The sequence below is a fragment of the Oikopleura dioica genome, chromosome 2 (genome assembly GCF_907165135.1).
Source record: "Oikopleura dioica chromosome 2, OKI2018_I68_1.0, whole genome shotgun sequence".
Taxonomy (NCBI): domain Eukaryota; kingdom Metazoa; phylum Chordata; class Appendicularia; order Copelata; family Oikopleuridae; genus Oikopleura; species Oikopleura dioica.
Window position 1 is genome coordinate 15,209,646 of NC_137292.1, and position 22,515 is coordinate 15,232,160.

Here is a 22,515-nt window from a genome sequence, read left to right on the forward strand (position 1 = left end):
TATAGCCGGTCATTTGCTTTTTAAAGGTCTTTGGTTATTCTGCCAAGCGGCCTCATTTGTTTTCTTCAAAGGACTCCCGGTTTTACCTTTCTCAGTGTTCTATGTTGGATATGACTCGAAAGAACATATTTGAAATCTCAGTACATATCTCCATATCGTACAAGGTTGTTAGCCATTTCTTCATTATTGAAAAGGATCAAGACGAAATTACCAATGATTCAGTTAACTGCCTTAATTTGAAATCTTTTCATTGTGAGGATTTATAAATCCAAAACATTACCTGTCAGTCTAATTGTTAAGGATATAGCCTTGAATATTGAACTTTCGTAGCGCCGAATCCCTGTTACGAATTCATTCATTTTCAAATTAACCCTACCTAAAATTCATCGTAGATTTCGAAAATGACCTTATTTTTAGTACTTTCTATGGTGTTTGTACCTAAAAATCGCCTTTAAAATAAAACAGACCGTCGTTCTCTGAAAATTTCCATTAAAAAGGTAAATCTGGATTGATGATATGAAAGATTGAAGCCTTATCTCTAGGCATAACGTACAAAAAAATCAACTTTTTCCCTGTAAGAGATATCAATTTGAAACTTTGGGAGCAGCAAGAGTACCCAAAACGACTTTTCAAAATTTTTTGGAAAAAAAATTTTGGTACTTTTTAGTACTATTTTTCTCCAATCTAGCGGTGGATTTTGTAAAAATATTGAAGATTACGGCTTCTAGGAACTGGTTTTTTATTGTACTTCGAAATGGAGAGTGGCGCGCGCTGCCAATCAGAGCGAGGGGAGAATCCCAGTTAGATTTCGTCCAAGCTGTCGACAAAATTTCTCCCGTAAAATAGGATGAGCGATGGCTGAGTGAGATTTTCCCCTCGCTCTCATTGGCTGCGCGTTTCATCCCAACAATGGTTTTTGCAATTTGATTCGGTTCACCCTTCAGAAAACGTTCATAGAGTCGCCTATAGCAAACCGCTCTTTTTGCAGGCTATATTCAGTCAATAAAATAAGTTTTGAAAAAAAGAAGCCCAGTGCCCGTGATGCATCGTACAGCCTACACTTGGGCTCGACAACATGTGTAGAAAACCTGGGTCAGGGTCCACGCGGCTTTTCGTAAACGCAGACTCAGTTATTCTACACATGTTACGAAACCCAGTTCTACTGATTGAACATTCGTCGCTCCCAAGGTTTCGAAACTCTCAATGAGAATCGAATTAGCCCGAAGTTGAGTGTAGCTTGAAACTGGGCTCCTTATTCGGGCCTTAACCAAAATGTATATATGGAAATTAACAATAATGAATTGAGAGCCCAAGCAAGAGTCACTCAGAATAAAGCTGATTTTCTCGACAACCAATTCCAAAATTTCCAGAGCCTTCAGCTCAGCGATGACTTGCCGCTTGATGTCCTCAGCTTTCTTTCCGGTATCAGCCCTCACAAGGGACAATAAAATGCTTGAACCTTCTTGATCAATCAGACTGAACGAGAGGCTCAAAAATAATTTCAAAAAACTGAATCAAATCAGAAATCACTTTGAATTTTGGCTCAGGTTTTTTACACTGATTTTGGAGCCCAGCTAAGTGCTAAAAGTGGCACTTGTCGGTTCGTAACGGTACCATCTTTGTGCTTGGATAAGTAAACTCAAAAAAACCTAGGGTATCTCACGCCAACCACTTCCTAGTGCTAACGTTACATATTCCGAAGATTCGAGGAACTGTACACGTTGAGTTTGAAGGACAGCTGGAAATCCGGGTACAAGAGAATTTATATACGATTGGGAAGGAATCGCGTATTTAACTCGGCCATTTTCGGTTTTCCGGAGAGGGCCCAAGCACTTGTTGGCGTCAACAACGTTCTGCAAAAATTTTACAATGCCCGTCGTGGGTAGATTCTCCATTTTACTCGTAATCAACATCTGCAACATAACATAATTCCACGTCTTCTGAGAGCCTTGACCAGAAAAGGATTTATTCTGATCAAAGCTTTCTTCTGGTCTTCTTATTTTTGAAAAAATATTTGCCAAAGAACTAAGAAATTAATAATAATAATAATTTTTTTTTAAACAAACCAAGTATCAGAGAGCTCTGGAAGAGTTTGATCCATTTCAATATCGGGGGTATCATACATAATATAGTCTTCATCACTATAATCTGGAAGAGCAGGTGGAGCTGGTCGTTGAATTTTCAAGCAAAAATAATAATCGTCTGGGTTATTGGGAGAATGAAGCAAGCTCACAAGATCTCTGCGAATTTGCTGCGAAGAACGTTTTGGAAAATCAGCGATATCAAGAACTTCAGGTGGAAACAAGAGGTGTCGTTTAGACGGATCGAAAATTCCACTGAAAAATTAGGTATTTAAAAATGACGAGTTCATTTTTACTTATGAAGGTAATTGTTGATCTTCGAACTCCCTTTCGATCGATAGTAGGATGAGCATTTGATATAATCTCGCCATCTTTGTTTGTATCCTTGGTTGTAAAGAGAAACATTTTCGTTCCATTCATCTTCAGTTGTGACACCATTCGCAATAAGAATCTTCTTCACACTCTCTACAGTTAGCACACAAAAATCAGTCGAATGACTGATTGTATAAAATGTCGAAAAAAATAGTAAAAACAAAGATCTCATTTCGAAAAAAGCCAATGCGATCGGCAAGTGAAGTAACCGGCGTTCAAGAAGCGTTAAAAATGCGTGCTTGCAGAATACAAGGCGCCGTCTCAAAGACTTAATTTAGAGAAAAGGATTTTTAATTTTTTGTTCTTCAAATTTGTGAGTTCTTGAACTACAGTGACCTTAGATGACCTCAATTTGAACTTTCGTGTGACTAGATAAAAAATGTCCACTTTTTTAACGTGGAACCCATAAATTTTACGTTAGTCATGATTTTTCCGAAAAGTTCAAAAAATTAAAAATTGAACTTTTGACCTTGAATGACCCCAAGATGAACTTTTTAAAAATTTTCGATCATGTGATCGAAATCCTCGACATTTTTTATGTTGAACCAATAAGTTTCAGGTAAATGCGGTATTTTTTTCAAAAATCAAATTTTTGAACTTTGATGACCTCGAGTGACCCCAAGATGAACTTTTTCAAAATTTTTGATCACGTGATCGGAATCCTGGACATCTTTTATGCCAAACCTATAAGTTTCAAAAAAAATCATGTTATTTTTGAAAAAGGCCGATTTTTGAAATAAGTGATGACTCATCAGATTCCGAGTTTTTCATCCCTAGAATCCAGAGAACCCCCAATGCACCCCTTTTTATTGAAGTTTCTTACTCAGTTTTTTGCGCTCTTTCAAATGAGCATACTTACAACCCCGTAGCTTGGATTGCTCGAAAAATCAATTTTTTGACAACTTTGGGGTACTTAAAAAGTACTAAATTTGAAAATTTTGAATTTTTTTTTATTTGTAATGTTATCCGAGCACAAAAATCTATATCATATCTGAAAATCAGCTTCCTGCGACCTTCAGATAAAAAGTCGATTTTTTGTGCGTTATGCCTACTTATCTCCAATCTAGCGGTGGATTTTGTAAAAATATTGAAGATTATTATTATTACTAACTGGTTTATGATTGTACTTCGAAATGGAGAGTGGCGCGCGCTGCCAATCAGAGCGAGGGGAGAATCCCAGTTAGATTTCGTCCAAGCTGTCGACAAAATTTCTCCCGTAAAATAGGATGAGCGATGGCTGAGTGAGATTTTCCCCTCGCTCTCATTGGCTGCGCGCGCCACTCTCCTTTTCGAAGTACAATAAAAAACCAGTTCCTAGAAGCCGTAATCTTCAATATTTTTACAAAATCCACCGCTAGATTGGAGATAAGGCTTCAATCTTTCATATCATCAATCCAGATTTACCTTTTTAATGGAAATTTTCAGAGAACGACGGTCTGTTTTATTTTGAAGGCGATTTTTAGGTACAAACACCATAGAAAGTACTCAAAATAAGGGTTTTTTCGAAATCTACGCTGCATTTTAGGCAGGGTTTCTTTGAAAAATGAATAAATTCGTAACAGGGATTCGGCACTACGAAAGTTCAATATTCAAGGCTATATCCTTAAACTTATTCCATAATCGAGCTTCAACAAAAAAGTCTGTGTTACATGAATTAAAATAAACGTCTAACAAAAAAATTTATCAAAGAAATGAAATGTCAAAAGACAAATTGTCTATTTAAAAGTCTGAAAACAGAAAATATTAACAATAATAAAATTCAAAAAGAAAAATATCATCTTGTTATTTTGCTTACCGATAGAGGCATCCGCGCGCTTTCAGTAATAGAAAAGCGGCAACAAGCAGCTTGATTTTCGGTTTGGCGCAAGAGCGCCATACTGTATCATATACGAGACACGGTATTCTCTCGCTATAAAGATCGAATCATTTCGATCGTGTTATTATCAGAATCTCCAGAAAAAGAGTAAACTTTACTTTTTGGTACTGAAAGATGAAGATTGCTCAATACCTTTTTGCCGTCGCTCAAGCAAGCGACTATCAAACTGGCTACATTTCATACTTGAAAGGAGATCCCGTCCATGACGCAAAACTCAATTATATAGGCCATCAAGGTAAAATAAGTCACTTTGATTATCATTAAAATAAATTTTTTTGTCAAGCTTCCATCGAACGCCGAATGGGCTGGCAGCGCTCTTCAGCTGGTTTTGCTTTCCCTGGCTGTACAGAAGAAGATATCTTTAAGGGATCTTTAAGGTCAGCTTAAAGAGTTTCTTTTCGCTTAAACTTGTTTTCTAGTGATTCGGTGATCAACGAAACAGTCGTCAATTTTGCCGGTGAAGTTCTGATCGAGGCTGGTAAATCGGGAACAACTGGACAGTACTATGTCGACGAGATGGATGACTCTGACAAGTTAGAGTCAGATGCTCACTACTGCTTCGGAAAAAAGAAGGAAGGCTTCCTCGTCAGTGAGCCTTTTATTCATCGTGGTCAAGGATGCTGCATCACTGATTTGACTGACGATGACGGAAACAGTGTCGGTGGAGAGTACAAAATTGAAGCAAAGGTTTATGACCTTGATAACAAATCACCTTCTATTTTCGGGTAAATACTCTTTTAATCTTTGCTTTAATGTTCTAATATTATTATTTTCTTTTAGACTTCCGAACAGATGGAATATCATGTTTGGCTGCCAGAACCAACAGCTCGAGCTTGCTCCACACGACCCTGATTCTGATGACGAAGTTCGATGCCGCTGGGCTACGTTCGATGAGGCGAAGGGAATGGCCCGGGTCAACGGAACGTTCGATTCTTTGGTGCTCGACGAGACGCTTTGCACGATCACATACGTACCCGAACTGAACAAGTCTCCTGGATTTCAACCGATTGCTATTCAAATCGAGGATTTCGACATTTTTGGAAATATAAAATCTTCCATGCCCGTTCAACTCAGGGCAAACATTTGGACTCCGGATGCAGAATTTCCAACTTACTGTGAGAATCGGCCCACATTTACAAGCTTGACGCCACAAAATAGGGGCGAAATTAATGTTTTCTATAAAACCAACATTGTTTTCTTTGCATCATATTTTTTTAATAACAAGGAACGCTTTGATATGGATCGAATCGTATTTTCAAAGCCTCCAGGGATGACTTGTACAGAAATAAGTAAATTTACGGGTCATTCCTGGTGCACCTGGCGGCCAAGCAGTACAATCGATCGAGAGTTCTGCGCCGTTGCTTATGATCCGATGAACCGAAATACTGAACGAGTCTGTGTATCTCTTGCTGTTCAATCAAGAACCCATAACGCCCCAGAATGCAATGTTTGCAGCGGTGCTGGGAAGACATCTGCGGAAACGTACAGTGATTGCAAAAATTCAATGGTTAAAAAAACCTGTAGATGTGAGGGTTGTTATGTCATTCCAAAATTAAAAATTTAAAGATGGTGATATCTGTGGAGTCGAAGTAAGAATGAATCGTGGAGAAGTGACTCAACTTGATATGCGATGCAAGAATGAATATCAATGTATAAGAAACATGAAGTAAGTTTTGAAACGAGTCTCATTCTAACCAAACTTTAATTTTCTAGCAATAACTTCCAGCTCCCAGTAACTAAAAGTGCTTGCCGACCCGAGCCTCACCTTCAAACACGATATTTTGGCCAGTCGACTTGCTCCGGCTGTTTGAGAGCCTGTGGTAACGGTGAACCGTGCTATGATCCGACCACAAGTTACGACTTGGGCTTAGTGCCTAGAATTGCTTGGACTGACATCAATTACATGTAACACGCCACATTAAGAAGACCTGATGATAATGGAAAGTTTGATTCCTCTCAAGAGCAGGGTAAAAATGGCGCGTGTTTCGCGCGGGATCTCCTGCGCGCGGAGAAAAAACCTCCCAGGGAGTGTGGGAGGTGGCGCCACTATCACAGAAAACCTTGTGAGGTGCCTCAAAAGCAACATCCCCGCACGCGCTGTGAGCTCACAGAGCTCGGGGGAGCTATTCAAAACAGGCGGGCGCCTTACCAAATGAGACTCACCATTAGTTCAACTCGAAAGCAATAATTTAACTTACCTAAAATATAATATTTATTAATCTCTTCTGTACAATATGATAATCTTAGGCGCCCTTTCGGTCACATGGTATTTTTTTCCAAATTTTCAACTAAAGATAATTAAGTGACTCCCATTTTTAATATTGCCAAAAGTAAGTTTGAATTATTGTCTTTTTTAGGAGTTATTAATGTCATTTTTTATAGAGATAAAAGTTTTCGTACTAAAAAAAACTAAGTGTTTGAAAATATTAAGTAAAATTCTTTTTGGTAATTTCAACAATTGTAATAAAAAAAAATCATGATAAAACATTCCTTATTTATACAAGCTTCTGATCTTATTGAGTCAGAGTGTGCACCCACCGAGATAATGACGCTCGCTCATGCTTTTCAAATGTCCCGCGCAGCGCGAGAGCCGTAGTGCGCCTTTACTGTTGCTCGTTTTGGATTGGAGCTCCCTCGCGCTCTGTGAGAAGACGAAAACCTCCCACACGCCCTGGGAGGTTTTTTTGGCGCGCGCGCGACATCCCAAGAATATCCCCCGCCATTTCTCACCCTGCTCAAGAGTGGAATATGACAACTTTCTTGATTTAAACGTCCTACTAATACTTGATTTATAATTTGCAATTATAAAGAATTCAGAATAAACAAATCTATTAAAATTCGTCTTTTTCTTTATATTGTATATTGCGAGCAAATTGTTTTTATGTTCATCAATATAATTTAAAAAAGAAACAAATTTATGATACCTCGAAGCAGCGGAAATATTTCATTTTGCTCAGATTTTACGATTTTAACAGGATGTTATTATACAATTAACTGTCTGTCATCAGCAAATCTTTATTCGAAAAGAGAAACTATGCAAAAAACATGCGAAACACCTTTTATCAGTTTTTTCTAGCGCTTTGCTCCGCATGCGAGTTTTTCGAACTCAGCTGCAACCAGACTCATGCAACTTTGTCCTTGTCGAGTTTCGAAATCGAGTGCGTTGAAAGATAGCTTTTTTCGAGATGATTTTCAAAGCACAATGAAAGAGCTCTAACTGTGGAAATGCGACTTCTTTCTTTGATTCGAATTTCACCGGACTTTATGTCTCGCAGACAAAAAGTCTGTCAGTCAGACCAAATTTGCCAGCGAGCTGTAAATTGTCTTCAACGATGGACTTTGAATTTTCCGCCTGCTTTCAAGACCATGAAAGTACAAAAATCTATCGTTAGCTAAAACTTAATAGTGTTTTAGAAAATTTCACAGCGTATTTGGTTCAATATTTGGAATTCAACGGCTCTTACGTTCCTCTAATGACTTATGAAGCTCAAGAACTAGTTTGCGAACACGTTACTTTTGAAAATTATACTCATCCGGACCCTGTTCTTTTCAACCGAACCGGTACGATTCTGTCTGCTAAAGTCGTTTACAAACTTAAGCGAAAAATTTGACAACGACTCACGGCGTTAATGGACAAATCCCCTTTACAGAAGATTCTATTCCTGAAGTATCTTTGACAACGAGTGGCGGCAGCAAACTCGGCGAGAAAATGACCCTCAAAGGAGTCACGAGCTTCGGCACTTCTGGACCTGGCGTTATTCTCGTCAATTGCACGATTCGGATGGACAACAGGACCTTTCAAATAATCGAAAACAAGTTTGACTTTTTCTTATAATTCCTAGAGTTCACGTGCTTCAGGGAAATCACTTCTATTGGACATCTTCTCAGAGGTGAACTAAGATGCGACCATGGCTTTGAATTCAGAAGATTTTCCACTTCCCCCGACACAGGAAAAGACCCCAAAATTCAATTAAAATGGAGGGTTGAGAAAAAAAATCTTTAAAAAAGCGCACACGATGAATTTTGAATGTTCGGTTGAGCTAGGGCCTACTCCTCGAACTGCACTTGGCTGCTGTTGCGAGTTTTATTCTGGTTTTATCAATAGAAACTGCATCGCGACAGGTTCAACTAGTTTTTGACCGACATTAATTTTTCTTAAGGAGAACTAAAGAATGGAAAGGACATTTATCAATGCGAAGGGAGTACTAAAAAAGTAGTCTGGGGCTCAAAATGGGGAATGTGGAGTGGAGGAGGCTATTACTCTTTGGGCACGAGCGCTCACGACAGTCGATGTCTTGGAGACTACGGCGAATTCGAAGGCGCAGATTATGTCTGGCAGGAAAGGTTCTGAGTAAACTGTAGTTTAAAAATCTCACAAAATACAGCACCTGCGAGTAGAACGGTTATCAACTGAAGCTGGAATGTCTTATTTACTATCCGAAAATATACTGATTAAAGATACTGTAAATAAAGCACAAGTAATAATCGACTTTCTTCTGATAGATTTAGAAAAAGGTTAAATTTATTGAATGAGCAGATTTTCTAGCTGTATAAAGGTTGTGAGAGCACCGGAATGTGGCAAGTGCAACATAGTTTAAATTTCGAGGAAAGTAGAGTCACCTAAAATCTATGTTGATTTCTGTTATACAATAAATATTTTTACCTATATCTTATCGATGAAACAATTCGTTGTAGACATCCCAGAAGAGATCGTTAGAGGCCTGGCGTCCGCGACCAGAGACCGGATTCAGTCGTCCTCCGTCCAGCTCGATCATGTAAGTGAGAAAGTAGGCTTCGGCCATTTGCAGCCAGAATCGCTCTTTTCCATGGATCCGAAAGAGTCCATCGTACTGGTACGCATTGTATTCCGAATCGGCGAGCCACGTGCAGAAAACTTTTCCTGGGCTTCCGTACATATCGATTTCTATCTTGAAAAAGGGTTCGTTTTTGATTTTAGAGTATTTTCAGACATAACTGTCTGTCAGACAGCAGACAGAAAGACATCACAAATGAGTAACGACGGCTAATTTTTAGACACTAGTTTACTGTCCAAAATACTTAAAAGAGTTTTTAAATTAGAAATAAGAACCCATGCTCGTACTCGATCTTTGAAGATCTTGCCCACTCGTTATACTGTTTCCGCTCTTTCTTTGTACGGTATCCGTTCGTTTTTTGCATTATCTCGAAAAGCGCCTATATTTGAATTCTTAGTTTTTTGATCGAGAAATGCTTTTGAAACTTACCTTTGACATTTTTTCGCTTGCAATCGTGGAACTTCGAGTTCCAGGTGGCAAAGGAAGTTCTTTTCGCTCTCCGTAAGGTACCGCCATAATTTCAGTTTTGTTGTCTAAAATCGTTTTTCTCTATGATATGGTTTGTTTACTGCGAAAAAATTTTTCGGTAGTTCTGATGAAAAAGCACAGTTAAATCCGATTAATTCTCTTTCCGGTCCTGTTTTTCAGAACTGGCGCGAAGAAGTGTCCCAGATAGTCTTCCTTCAGTCACGAGCCAATCATACGACGTAAATTACTGTCTCCCATATTTTCAATTTTTTATCAAAAAAGCGCTTATCACTGAAATTGAGTTATGACCAGAAAACAATAGAAAACAAGATTTTTAATATTTCATTAACATTTTTGAAATTATTTTTTTCAAAAAATCATAAATGGCGGCGTCCGTCTTTGAACTCTAATTTGCGTAATTTTCCATTTTTCGCAAAACAAAACTTTTTTTTTCTCTTCTAAAGAAAATCATGAGAGAAGAAGACACAAATTCCGTTTTTCAAAATTTCGCGAAAACCACGACTCTCCATGGACCCGGGAATATTTTCAGAGCAATCAGAAAATGGGCAAAAATTGTCTGGACAGTCTCGTTGTTGTCTTCATTTTCCGTTTTTATTTGGCAAGCAATCTCGCTTGTTCAAGAGTATTTTACTTATCCAGTGAGTACTTCTGGCTTCATTCTCCGGCAAACAGAGACGTTTTTTCCGACAATTACTGTGTGCAATCAAAATCCAGCGAAGTCCTCGTTAATCCACCAAAACGACGAGACGAGGCTCAGGGACCTCGCTTCCATCAACAATCTTTTCCAGGGCTGCAAAGATATTCTCTACTCTGGAGAGGGATACAGAACTGTTTATGCCAGCGACTTGGGCTTCAATTGTAAGAATGATACGACCGTGCTCAAGAATATCACGACTTTACAAACATGCTTGGAGTATTATTGGTTCGATAAACTTGAAGAAGTGAAGATAAAATTCGAGAATAAAACTGAGTACGAAAAAATCATCGCTGAAAAGTCAGCAACTTGCAGGAATTGGGCCTTACGCACTTTAATTCTCTTTTTATTGAAGTTGGAAAAGAACAACTACCCAGGTAGAGCCCATTTTCTAGAGCTCGAAGACAAGCGGATGACTTTGAGTGGTGGTTACCCGATGAAACCTTTCTTTTATCTCCTCACACGCAGGTTTAATTTCACAGAAATTCAGCTACTTCAAACCTCCTTTTCAGAATTATACTGATCTCTGGGCTGACCTTATTCATTCTTCAAAAAACCTCGAGCTTTTAAAAATCAATTCTCTTTTCGAACTCGATCTTTCAGAAGCAAAAACTTTCAGCACGAATCCTGAAGATTTCATCCTTCTGTGCTCTTTCGACGGAAAAGCATGCCACCCAAGCGATTTCAAAGTCTTCCAAAACAAAGAATACGGCAACTGCTTCTCTTTCAACCACGGAACTGGCGGCGCTCAGATTTTACGAAGCGACAAAACTGGCGCTAGCTCTGGTCTTTCGCTGGTCTTGAATACCAATCAAAGTGAAAACTTTTACTCTGACTTGAATGGTGCACGACTGGTGATTTCTAACCCCTACGAGTATCCGTTCCCGCAGCAAAACGGAATCAACCTTGGAGTTGGCGTTCAAACGCAAATTTCAATCAAGCAGCACGAAATTATGAGGACACAGCTTCCCTACGGCGGGCAAAATTGCTCTGACGACTTTTTGTAAGCGAAAAATTCATTCCCCTTTTTGAATCATATTAAGGACTCCTTGTGTCTTTGATGGAATCTACACTTTTTCCGCTTGTATTCGAAGCTGTATCCAGTTAAAAATCATTGAAAAATGTGGCTGTATTGATGAAATTCAAGCGGTTTCCTCTACTAGACGATGCAATGCTACTGTTGCTGATGATCGTGAATGCAGAGAAAAGGTTTATTCCGACTTCGCTGAAGGCAAAATCGACTGCGACTGTGTTCACCGCTGCAACGAGATTTACTACACCATGGAAAGCAGCATTTCTGAGTGGCCCTCGAAAAAATACGAGCCATACTTGTGGGCTTCCTTGACTAAAAAAGTGCCGAATATAATGTCGGAGCTGGAAACAACCAAATTGACGAAAGAGAACTTGATGTCGGTGAAAATTTACTTCAGCGAATTGAATCGGTCTGTTTTGAAGGAGAGTCCGAAATTTACGATTTTTGGATTGATGTCGACAATTGGAGGAAGCTTGGGTCTTTACGTTGGCATGTCTTTTATAACGATGATAGAGTTTTTTGGCTTCCTGCTCGATCTTGTCAAAAGATGTGTCAGCAAATCTGCGTACTCACTTCGAAGGAAATGTTTAGGATTAGCAAATACCAATTATAGCAATTTTATAAGCAAAAATGACAAAAGAAAGCAAAAACTAAATGATCCTAAACAAATATTAGTTCTACCACAGCAATAGTCGATTCTTCATCTGAAAAATGAAAGCCTCTGTCTAACCGCTACTTATATATGACATTAATAGTGTCTTATTTTAAATGAATAAACTGATTCGATATCTAAACCATCATCAAGATATTCGCGTACGATCATCCTAATGTATGCAAGGAGGGGTTGGAGACTTTCCCGAAGACTAGCGTAAGCAAATATGCGTTGAAATAGTTTCGGAATTAAGGCCTAAGTTTCTTATCTCTAGCAGAAACATCCTGGTGCTGATTACTTCTCAACGCCTCTTGCCCTGGCTTGGATCCTCCATCAGAGAATCTGAAGCTAATAATCTCTGAGATTCAAGCTATATTTTTATCGAGGAAAATAAGAAATACCGGTCTCACCACGCATGGCGTTCTACCGCCCAAACAGTCTGGGAAACTTCTTCTCTCCCATTATATTGATTGAAAGAACCCCTTTATTCAGTTTGACGAGACTTGACGGAAAGAGTTTGCATTGAAAAAGAATAGATAATTGCCAATTATTAATTGGTATTCCTGTTAAAGAGATTTTACAATGAAAACTTCGAAAGAAATGAGCTTCGCTAATTTCCAGAGAAAATATCACGAAGCCAGCGCAACGATAATCCAAAGAGACTCAGAAATAGCAAATCTCAACGAAATCATCGAATCAAAGGACCAGATCATCAGAAACCTTCAAGCTTCATTTGAAAAACTGAGAAAAGAAGTAGAGAACGAATCTTCAAAAAGAAGCACACGCGAAATTATGAAAATCAAGGAAAATAATAAAAACGCGCTAGTTTTTCAGAAATCACAGATTCAGCGGCTAGAGCGGCAGAAAGAAAAGCTAGAGGATGAAGGAAGAAAACGCAAAGAGCTCCAAGATGAATTAAAAAAGGAAATAAACGCGTTGAAAGAAGAACAGCAGAGAATGCGGAATAAACAGCAAGAAGATGAGAACCAAATTATTCAACTTAAAGCAGAACTTGACGAAAAATACAAGAAAAATCGACTTGGCGACGGGACAACTGAAATCGGAATCGAAGGCTCGACGAGTTCTCTCCTTCATCAATCAACAACTGAGCGATCTAAATCGAAAATTCGACAAGCAAACAGATGAAATCACTGAATTACGTGGACAAATGCAAGAGCTCAAGATGGAGAATCAAACTCGCGTGGCCCTGTACAGCGGCGAGAGAAAAGTAATTTTTTAGTTGAGTTTATTTAAAAAAAATATTTTCAGAACGATTTTGAGAGACAGACGAGTCCGGCAAAGAAAATCTACGCAGTTAAAAATTGAATTATCTTCATCAAAAGATTCATTCTCAAGCATGTTTTTTAAATAACATTTATTCTTTCGTATTCACTAAAGGTGAAGGAACACATTTGTTGTTTTCACAAATTTCATCAAAGGCACAGTAGACATTACTTAAACATTCAACTGTATGACACTTGTTCTTTTTGCAGATTTGATTTGCATCGCAGTGCCTGTTTCTATCGCATTCAACATACTCGCAGAAAGGAAGGCTGATTGGGCTCCAAGACGTTGACCTTATACAGCGTCCTTTCTCACCGCAATCACGATGCTGAGCGCATTTGACTTCAACGCAGATATTTGACCATTTGTCGCACATATGAGGGCGATCGTATTTGCAAGTATAACAATGATTATTCTTTGTGCATTCAACCGGCATGCATTTGTTCTCAACGCAACGGTAGGGTCCTCCTTCTTTGTAAAGTTCAGCACAGTGTTGATTTCTTAAGCATTCTCTAAACTCGCAAACACCACGAACACAAGCACATTTTCCATCTCTGCATTCAAGATTACCGTTGATCAAACAATCATTTTTATGTAAACATTCTTAATTAAGAATGGATTTATTACCAATTTTCTGAAAATTAAAATAAACTAACCTCTTGTCGCAGCATCTGCTTGATAGACAAACCAACAAAAAATGAATACAATCATCTTCAAATTCTAGTTTTTTGAAATACAAGATTGACTGATTTTTCATTTTATAGAAGAATTGGTGGAGCCCCCGAGTTCCATACGCGGAAAAAGTATTTTTTGAGCTTCTTGTTTTACTCGTTTCATTTCACCGCTAAAATAACTTCCATGACGAGATCCCTTGTTGGGTAATGAAATAAAAAAATAGTCCAAAAAATTTCTTTCAACGAAAAAAATTCTGAAGTTATTGTAGCGGTCGACTTAAACGGGTGGAACCAGATTCTTCAAGAAGAAAAAAGGATGTGATTTTGGTTCTTGAAACTCGGTAGCACCACCACACCATAAAAAGGACGGAAAAGCTCGAGAGCAAAGAAAAAAAAAAGAGAAATCTTGTCATCATGAAATTCGATGTCAATGTTTTTTTGCTTTTTTTGACCAGTGCGACAGCTTATGGTAAGAATTTGCTGATTGTAAAAAATGACCAGAGATCTTCTATTTTAGAACCCTGTTATAATAATAATGACTGTACCTCGCAATGTCGTTCGATTGGAAGCTGCATCTGCAATGAACGCATATGTGTAGAAGTTGAATGCACCAAAAACGAGCACTGCTCAATGCGCTACGGAGATAAAAACGGGTTTATTTGTAACGAATCTCATCATTGTCAAATGGTACAGTGTACAAATAATCTTCATTGCCGCGTTTTTTGCCAAGATGAAATCTGCATCTGCGCCGAAAACAAGTGCCGGGAAGTTGAGTGCACTAGAAACCATCACTGCGTCGAGCGATACGGAGAGGAAGAAGGTTATATCTGTAACAAGTCTCATCAATGTGAAAGGGTCGAGTGCACCAAGAACCATCATTGCATTGGTTGCCGCTACGAAAGCTTACCTTTCGCCTGTGATAAAAAATCAAATCGATGCGTGGAAGTCGACTGCGTGAGAAATGAGCATTGTAGGGAAAAAGAACGATGTATTTACAAAAAATGCAAAGTGATGTTTGAGTGCGAAAAACACAGTCATTGCAAGGACGATGAAATATGCAGAGGAAATCGCTGCTACAAAAGAGAATGCTACAGTAATTTCCTTTGCGGGGATAACGAAATCTGCAAAAATCATAAATGTATACCCGGGAAATCGAAAAAGCCCGGTTCATCTTACTCTTACTATTAAATTTGCTCTGAAAGCTTCTTATAATAAATTGCCTTACAAAAATGCTCGCTTTATTCATTCTTTATTTCTCAGAATCGAGAGGTTCAACTTCAAAAAACTTTTTGTCCCTCCATCCGAAAAGTTCAACGCCCTCGAATATGCGGAATCGTAGGCTTCAGCTTCATGAAACCGGCTACATCGATAAAATTCAGGCTGTTTCCTCTAGTAGAAGATGCGATTCTACTATTGCGGGTGATCTTGAATGGAGAGAGAAAGTTGAGAAACAAATGCTATTCTTGATGATTTTCCTACGAGGGAAAAAAGTAAGCACTGTTTTTTATTGAGCGATTAATCTTGCAATAATCAAAGTCTGCACAATAAAAATGTGCCATAATTCGACCAAAAACAGAAAATACATCATCGTTATAATGCTAAAGCTGGCCAATGAGAACGATTCGATAGGAAAGACAAGGATTTTCTTTCAAAAGTCAGTTAGATCAGCGAAATAAAATTTGAATAATAAGCCCGGATTAGCGAGCTCTCTTACCCCAACGCCACCAGACAATCAAAAATATTCTATAAAAGCAAATTTTTCATTCGAAAACTCAAAAAAAGACTAGATGAAACGGATTTTTTCAGCATTTTTTTTCCAGTCAGCAGCAGCTTTCTTAGCTGAGCCAGGTTCGGGTGAGCAACCTGATGCCTTCTATGTCGACTTCCTCGACTTTTGGAGACAGGCTGATGTCGCCGCCTTTCAATGTCGCGATTCGATCGAACGCAATGCTTGGAGAGGTCTTGCCAATCGTTTCATGGAATATTACAAAATAGCCCGAAAAGCTGCAAAATTTAACAACGGATGGATCTACGGCGGTGAGCAAGACGTAGGAGACTGCGTGTGCATATTCTGGCCTCCACTTTCAATTCATTTTGATGAGAAAGCTAGCCCACAAGCGAATATTGATGATTTGCTGCATAAACTGGAATGTTGGATCCAGGAGAGTAAAACAGATATTTACAAATTATTTATTACCAATAATTTTTAAATATATTTGTTAAACAAGGCAGTGGCATACAAGTGACATTCCTGAAAACATCAAGAGCGCGTTGAAAAACATTGAAAAAATTGCGAGCAAAAAGCCAAACCAAGACGAGCCCGTTTCTTACCACATTTCCCATGCGAATATGAGTCATATTATATGACCTATCAACAAGCTCGCGGCTACTGCTTTGAAAAAGACATGTGGCTAGCTGATCCTGAGAGCCCTGACATGCTTCAAGGGATTCGAAAACAATTAGTGCAAGAAAATGTAGCAAGTCCTCGGCCAGATGTTTTTAGATTGAAAAAGAAATTACAAACAATATTTCTTCTTGGCAAAAATGGTCCCTCAAATCACTTTCTGAAAATTCTTATAATATCCATTTCCTATTTATCTTATATATCCGTGCAATAAAAAGAAAAAAATGAAAAACACTTGTCGTCCTTTTTTTAGTTTTCGCCACTGGCGGCGCTTTTTTGACTTTCAAGCCGCCAATCACAAATGCGACTCAATAATTAGCATTTAAATTCGATGTGCGAAAGCTGGAACTCTTGTTAAAATATTCTGCCCAATAGCCTGGAGACTTTCTGGCCTTGAACCAATCAGCATTCTCGTAAGAATCGTAAGAGTTAATTTCGATGAGAGGACCGGTTTACGAAAATCTCGATTACTTCGCCGATTTACTAGAGAAAACGATACAATGCAACTTGGATCCAGTGACTGAGCTGTATTTTTCGAACACTGGAACAGGCGAAAAACATGCGTGGATTCGAGACAATCTCTGGGCAGTTCAGGTCATTGTTTTATAAATTCGTTCTTTTGTAATTTTTGCTTTTCCGATTATCTTTTCAAAACTGCAAAAAGTCTGTCTGGGCGCTGGCCCTGTCTTTTCGAAAATATGGTGACACTGACGACGCTCGGGCTAAGTTTCAAATGTTCGCTGGCTCTGCTACCAAAACTATGAGATCACTGCTGATGTGCATGATGCGCCAGAGTTCGAAAATTGAGAGCTTCAAGAAAACGAAGGCCACTGGAGACGCGATCCATGCGAAATTCAATGTGAGAACTTTGTCCACTGTTGTTGGCGATCATGACTGGGGACACTTACAGCTCGATGCTACTGGTTTGTTTGTTCTGCAACTTGCACAGGTTTTGACTAGTTTTGTTTGATATTATAGTAATTCGTAGATGACCGCGTCTGGTCTGCAGATCATTCTTTCACTAGAAGAAGTCGATTTCATTCAAAATCTCGTGTTCTACATCGAGAGCGCTTACAAAACCGTCGATTACGGAATCTGGGAGCGTGGTGACAAGACAAACCATGGAGTGCCAGAACTCAACGCCAGTTCGATCGGGATGTGCCTCGCTGCTCTCGAAGCGATAGACGGGCTTGACCTGTTCCAATGCCAAGGCGGCTATAGGAGCATCATTCACGTTTCCCCTGATGAAAAGGCCAGGTGCCAGGATGTGTTGGAGTCACTCTTACCGCGAGAATCAAAGTCAAAGGAAGTTGGTGCTGCGCTCTTGCCGGTCGTCCTATATCCTGCCTTTGCGGTATCTAACTCTGATATTGTCACAAAGACGTTGGCAATTATCGATGAAAAACTTCAAGGTTTGGGCTTTTAAAGTTCAAACTCTTTCTATTAAAGATTCGTAGGGGAATTCGGATACATCCGATTTCAAAGAGACGGCTATCTGACCCCGATAGAAGATCGACATCGTCTTCATTACGATCCTCTGGAATTGGAGCAGTTTGAAAAGATTGAGTGTCAATGGCCGTTATTTTTATGCATGCGACTTGTCTCCAAATGTTTTCAGCGAGGAGCGGCAAAGCCTCAAGTGAGTGAGGAAATCAAGGATCTGGAGAATCAAATCAGGGCTGTTCTTGTCCATGATGATCCTGAGGAAGATCTGTTTAGGGATTTTGAAATATAAATTATCGGATAGCGAACGGATGTCTTTCACTACTGTATGTTGTAGGTGAAAAGATTAGTTAAAGGCTTTGCTTGAAAATCCCGAAGAAAGCCTTATCTTCCAATGGCTTATGCCATTGATAAAGACTCAGTTGCCATGGAGAGAAAAGCTCCTGGATCTGCTAAGCGAGATAACGTTGGCTTTCTTCCGCATATTTGGGGACAATCGTTGTATATTCTGTCGCGCCTTTTGGTGGAGGACTTTGTCAGTCCGGGCGAGCTCGATCCGCTCAACAGAAGAATGGCCATGCAGAAAAGACCGGAAGTTATTGTTCAGGATTTGAGTTGAATAAGTATCTCGATTTAACAAACGCTTGTGTACAAAATATGCTGAACAAATTAGTGTCTATCAACACTGTTTTGACAAAGAAGCCAGACAATGGATCATTCCCTTTATAACTCAATCGCAGGTGTCATTCTTGGCACTCGACGATCTCACGCAGGATACTTTCAACGAGCATGGACACCACTTTCAGCGAGCTGAGGACATTACAAAGGTTCGTGTACATCCGGTGACTGTTCTCTCCGATTTGTACAAGAATCTTGGAAAGTCGGATATGCTTTGTTTGAGCGGCAGGAAAGGATCTTTTTCGGGATTAATTTTATTGAAACAGAACCAAATAGGTTTTCAGAATGCTTTTTGATGGCTTATCCGCCATTTTTCGTTGAGTTGATTTTTCATGTTTGTGCAAATTTTCATGCCAGAGCGCACCAAAGATGAAATTTCATCAGAAAGACTTGATTTTAGAAGATTTTCTGGCATTCTTGTCGGACGTTGAAAAACTGGCGGCATCCAGTTTTCTTCTTGATCATAGAGTGAGATTGCCGTGTGGCGATCTACTCTGTAAGCTTGGAAGATATAGTAACCACTGCATAGATTCGCAAACGGGAAAAATAACACTATTTTCATTTTTCGGAGTAAAAATGGATAACGGAAGGCTAGAATGATCATCATATAAATATATTTGGTTACAGAAGCTTTCGTAATCCTCGGTAATCTTGAAGGATGCGCGTTCGTTCCCTAGCATCCATTCATTCGTGCATCAGTGCTTCGAATCTGGAAGCAACCATGAATTAATTTTTGGCTGGAGACAGGCCTTTGATGTAATAATTCTACGGAAATCACTCCATGTCGAGTGTTGATCACAGATCCTAAATAGACCCAAAGGACGAATTGGCATTCTAAGCACTTCGAAGTTCTACGAACTGGGAGACGGAACGATGACCTTCTTCTACCCGGAATTTTCAAACATTGATCAGAATTGGATCGCAGCTGATGTCAACATCTTCATTGAGGAGGTTCAAACAGAGCTGAACTACATTCAATCGCACTGGAATCACCCTGGACGCCCTACAATTGTCATTCCGCTGAGCACCGAGCTTATTTGGAATACATCAGATTCTTGTGTACATAGGCTGGGGCTAAGCGATAGTTTCCTTTGATTTTCTTAGTATTTTACCCTTGCTCTTGATTGACCTTCACAATTGAATGACGTAATCTTGACAGAAAATTCACTCTATTACGATTTCATCACCGCTTACCCCTTCTAAAGCGAAATAATTAATCTCGTCCGAAAAATTACTTCTGGATACATCGCAGGAGTACGAGTCAAGTCAGCGAAGCTCGAAGAATTTCTCCCGACTTCAAATGTTTCCAAGCTTCAATTCGCAGATGTAAAAGACGGAATTTCTCCAAAATCGAGCGCATCAAAGACTCTTTCATTGCCAAAACTACCAATAACTCCAATGCGATCGCCCAAAGACTTTCATAAAGCGAGAGTCATAAACATGAACCTTGACCTAACAGATATGACGCTCGTGCCGAAAATCAACCGTCGAAGATCGGAAAGCCACAGCTTCACTTCCACTCGATCAGGCCGGGATGATTCGTATACAATTCTCACCGCCAAGTGTCTCGTCGATCAAGCTGGCGTTCTCCTTGAAATTTCCGAAGCAACCGACGAAAACTATCGCGTTCAAATACCCTCTGTTGGTCCTGTCCAAATCACTCCACTCCTAGAAGAAGTCTTCGACCGAGCATGTCGCGAGCAACAATGGTTATTAGCGCGCGAACTTGCTGGTTATTTGAACAAGCCACTTCCAGGGCTAGATCAAGCGGTTACAGACATCCTTGTGCGCCAAAAAAGCATCACCGTTGGTCTGCCGCCGGACAGTCGCGAAACGACAATCGACAAGCCACTTCAGTCGGGTGAGATCGAAGCTATGATACTCGAGGCGTGTGGCGATGGCGACGTCGCTATCCTGCAACAGGAAGTTATTCTGTGTTCGGGTTCTAAGTTTTGACAGGGCTATTCGGAACAGTCTTTATTGAATTATTTTCTTAATGTTCGAAATCGACCTCCCGCGTTTTTCCCGGAATTTTCGCTGGCAAAAGGCAGGAAATAACTGCTTTGAACCCACGTCAAGTATTTGGCGATGTTGATCCGTGGGCAACCAACTCTATTTAACGATTTACTTCGTCTCCGGGTCGGACTTATTGTGCAGGTGCTTGCTTCCGAGTTGGCCAGACTTTTCGATTGTTCTGGACGCGAAGCATCGTCATGCCTTTTAGCTCTGCCACCTTCTGAATTAAAGGTATTTCTGAAACAACTAGAATAGACGTAAGTCTGCGGTCTCGCACTTTCGAGTCTCTATTTTTCATTATGTAATGAAGCGCTTATATGCAGAGTTAATAAAGAGCCCTATTCAAGGCACTTCTACACTCTCTCCTTTCTGGTCACGAGATAGCAATCGCCCAAGACGGCAAAAAAGGAATCCGAGCAAGGTCAAATTCAAGAACTCGTCGTGGATCTATCGTTTCTCCCTTTACCGAGCGCGGACGAAAAATGCCCAACGAAGCCAATTCCTCAAATCGGACTAGAAGTGGCGATCGTCTAAGTCGTCAGGACTCGACGCATCAATCCCTCATGCTGACTCTTGGAGGCCTCAACTCGGAAATAGTCGTTGAAGATCCAGGACAGAGGGCTGGATCGTGGCTTCGGCGAAGACAATTAGACGGAGCTTTAAATCGCGTTGCCACAGACTTTTACAGGAAATTGGTCTGAGTTTTGTAAGATCTAGTCTTAACTGATCGGCTTGTCAGTTTCTACAGATACTGAAAAAAGAATGACCAAGGTCAGTCGAGTTTGGCAAGTACTCGCCCGCTGTCATGGGCTTCAAATTGGAGGCAGACTAATACAGGTGAATGCATCAGGAGTGTTTGCTCCAGTAAGCCCAACTTACAGGCGAATTACTTGTGGCTTCTGTTTCAGTTGTCACCCGATTCTGAGATTTGAGAATCTATTTACCAGTCATTCTTTCGTCAATGAACGCATTATTATTTAAAATATTTGAACAATTACGAATTCATATTCACAAAAAACTGCCTTTTAACGCTTCAAAAATGACGTCTAATTACGATATTCTCGCACTTAAAAAGCATTTAGGGGACGGTTACCAGGGAAATGACCTCGAGTGAACTAAAATTCGCGCTTCTCGTCGAAAATACACTAAATGGAATTCCGGAGCCAGAAAGAAGGCAAATGGTGGTCGAAGCACTTTCTGTTCTTTCTATGCTCGCTTCTTTTCAGGTAATTTTTTATGAGGATTGATTTTTAATTCTGATAAGACAAAAGTTAACGTTGAATGGATAATTGATGTGGACGTCATTCTCAGTCTAGGAAAGGTTCAAGATAAATAATCTAACTATCAATTTAAATAGCAATTTGACAGATAATATTGCTCAAAAGTCCTTCAAAGCAGTATTTGTATCTTCCAGTCGAAAGGGGACTGATTAACCCTAGCCCTAACCAAACAGAACCAATCCAAACCAAACCAAACCTAGTCAAAACGGGACTGATTCACACAAACCCTAACCCTAACCTTAACCCTAACCCAGTTCCGCATAAAAATGACTTGATACAACGATAGATCGCTGTAATTTTGAATGTTATTTTTCATTTTGAAAGCGATAACTTCAAAACAAACTATCGTTCATACTTTGATTTGAAGCCAAATAAAACTAATCCGCCGACTACTTTTGAACTCGCTCCCTCATTTTTTTCAAAATCTTGAACGCATCGACAGCTGAGCAATTTTTCCGGGAAGATCAAATTCTGGAAGGCATTCAGAGCGACGTGAGCCACGAGGACTTTTACGATTCTGCTCCGACTGGAAGATTCGGGACAATGGCGTATCTCGTCCGCGCATGTACGGATATTCTGGAGAAAGAAGCCGAGCAAGGAGAATCCAAGCATTGTGCTGTGCAATAAATATAATCCAATATTGTGAAATCAGGAGCAAGATGAGCAAGGGTCGGAATACGATCCTTTTGGCCCTGGTCCGTCTTTTTAAAGACTTTGTTGTCCAC

General features: G+C 39.7%; 4 protein-coding genes and 1 long non-coding RNA gene across 5 annotated transcripts; 4 read left to right on the forward strand and 1 right to left on the reverse strand.

Moving 5' to 3' along the window:
* The first annotated feature begins 4,414 nt into the window (after nucleotides 1-4,414).
* LOC145698779 (uncharacterized) lies at nucleotides 4,415-6,287 on the forward strand. The gene is made up of 6 exons (XM_081776000.1): nucleotides 4,415-4,564; nucleotides 4,613-4,706; nucleotides 4,749-5,054; nucleotides 5,110-5,855; nucleotides 5,896-5,995; nucleotides 6,043-6,287. The coding sequence occupies exons 1-6, from the start codon at nucleotides 4,444-4,446 to the stop codon at nucleotides 6,236-6,238; spliced, it is 1,563 nt and encodes a 520-aa protein (XP_081632126.1). The 5' UTR covers nucleotides 4,415-4,443; the 3' UTR covers nucleotides 6,239-6,287.
* Nucleotides 6,288-8,838: 2,551 nt separating this feature from the next.
* On the reverse strand, nucleotides 8,839-9,678 carry LOC145699531 (uncharacterized). Its single transcript, XR_014134038.1, has 3 exons — nucleotides 9,573-9,678; nucleotides 8,993-9,522; nucleotides 8,839-8,949 (listed from the first exon to the last, which is right to left on the reverse strand). It is a non-coding gene; the product is annotated as an uncharacterized LOC145699531 (long non-coding RNA).
* A 336-nt stretch (nucleotides 9,679-10,014) lies between these two features.
* Nucleotides 10,015-12,075, forward strand: LOC145698469 (degenerin unc-8-like). The gene is made up of 4 exons (XM_081775672.1): nucleotides 10,015-10,680; nucleotides 10,722-10,794; nucleotides 10,839-11,329; nucleotides 11,370-12,075. The coding sequence occupies exons 1-4, from the start codon at nucleotides 10,082-10,084 to the stop codon at nucleotides 12,049-12,051; spliced, it is 1,845 nt and encodes a 614-aa protein (XP_081631798.1). The 5' UTR covers nucleotides 10,015-10,081; the 3' UTR covers nucleotides 12,052-12,075.
* Nucleotides 12,076-12,429: 354 nt separating this feature from the next.
* On the forward strand, nucleotides 12,430-13,951 carry LOC145699055 (uncharacterized). Its single transcript, XM_081776305.1, has 2 exons — nucleotides 12,430-13,239; nucleotides 13,281-13,951. The coding sequence occupies exons 1-2, from the start codon at nucleotides 12,991-12,993 to the stop codon at nucleotides 13,335-13,337; spliced, it is 306 nt and encodes a 101-aa protein (XP_081632431.1). The 5' UTR covers nucleotides 12,430-12,990; the 3' UTR covers nucleotides 13,338-13,951.
* Nucleotides 13,952-16,811: 2,860 nt separating this feature from the next.
* On the forward strand, nucleotides 16,812-22,431 carry LOC145698470 (phosphorylase b kinase regulatory subunit alpha, liver isoform-like). Its single transcript, XM_081775673.1, has 15 exons — nucleotides 16,812-16,967; nucleotides 17,038-17,322; nucleotides 17,362-17,785; nucleotides 17,831-18,086; nucleotides 18,195-18,430; nucleotides 18,516-18,719; nucleotides 18,895-18,962; nucleotides 19,296-19,561; nucleotides 19,700-20,423; nucleotides 20,568-20,741; nucleotides 20,858-21,195; nucleotides 21,284-21,347; nucleotides 21,593-21,736; nucleotides 21,775-21,831; nucleotides 22,238-22,431. The coding sequence occupies exons 1-15, from the start codon at nucleotides 16,812-16,814 to the stop codon at nucleotides 22,415-22,417; spliced, it is 3,576 nt and encodes a 1,191-aa protein (XP_081631799.1). The 3' UTR covers nucleotides 22,418-22,431.
* Nucleotides 22,432-22,515: the final 84 nt, after the last annotated feature.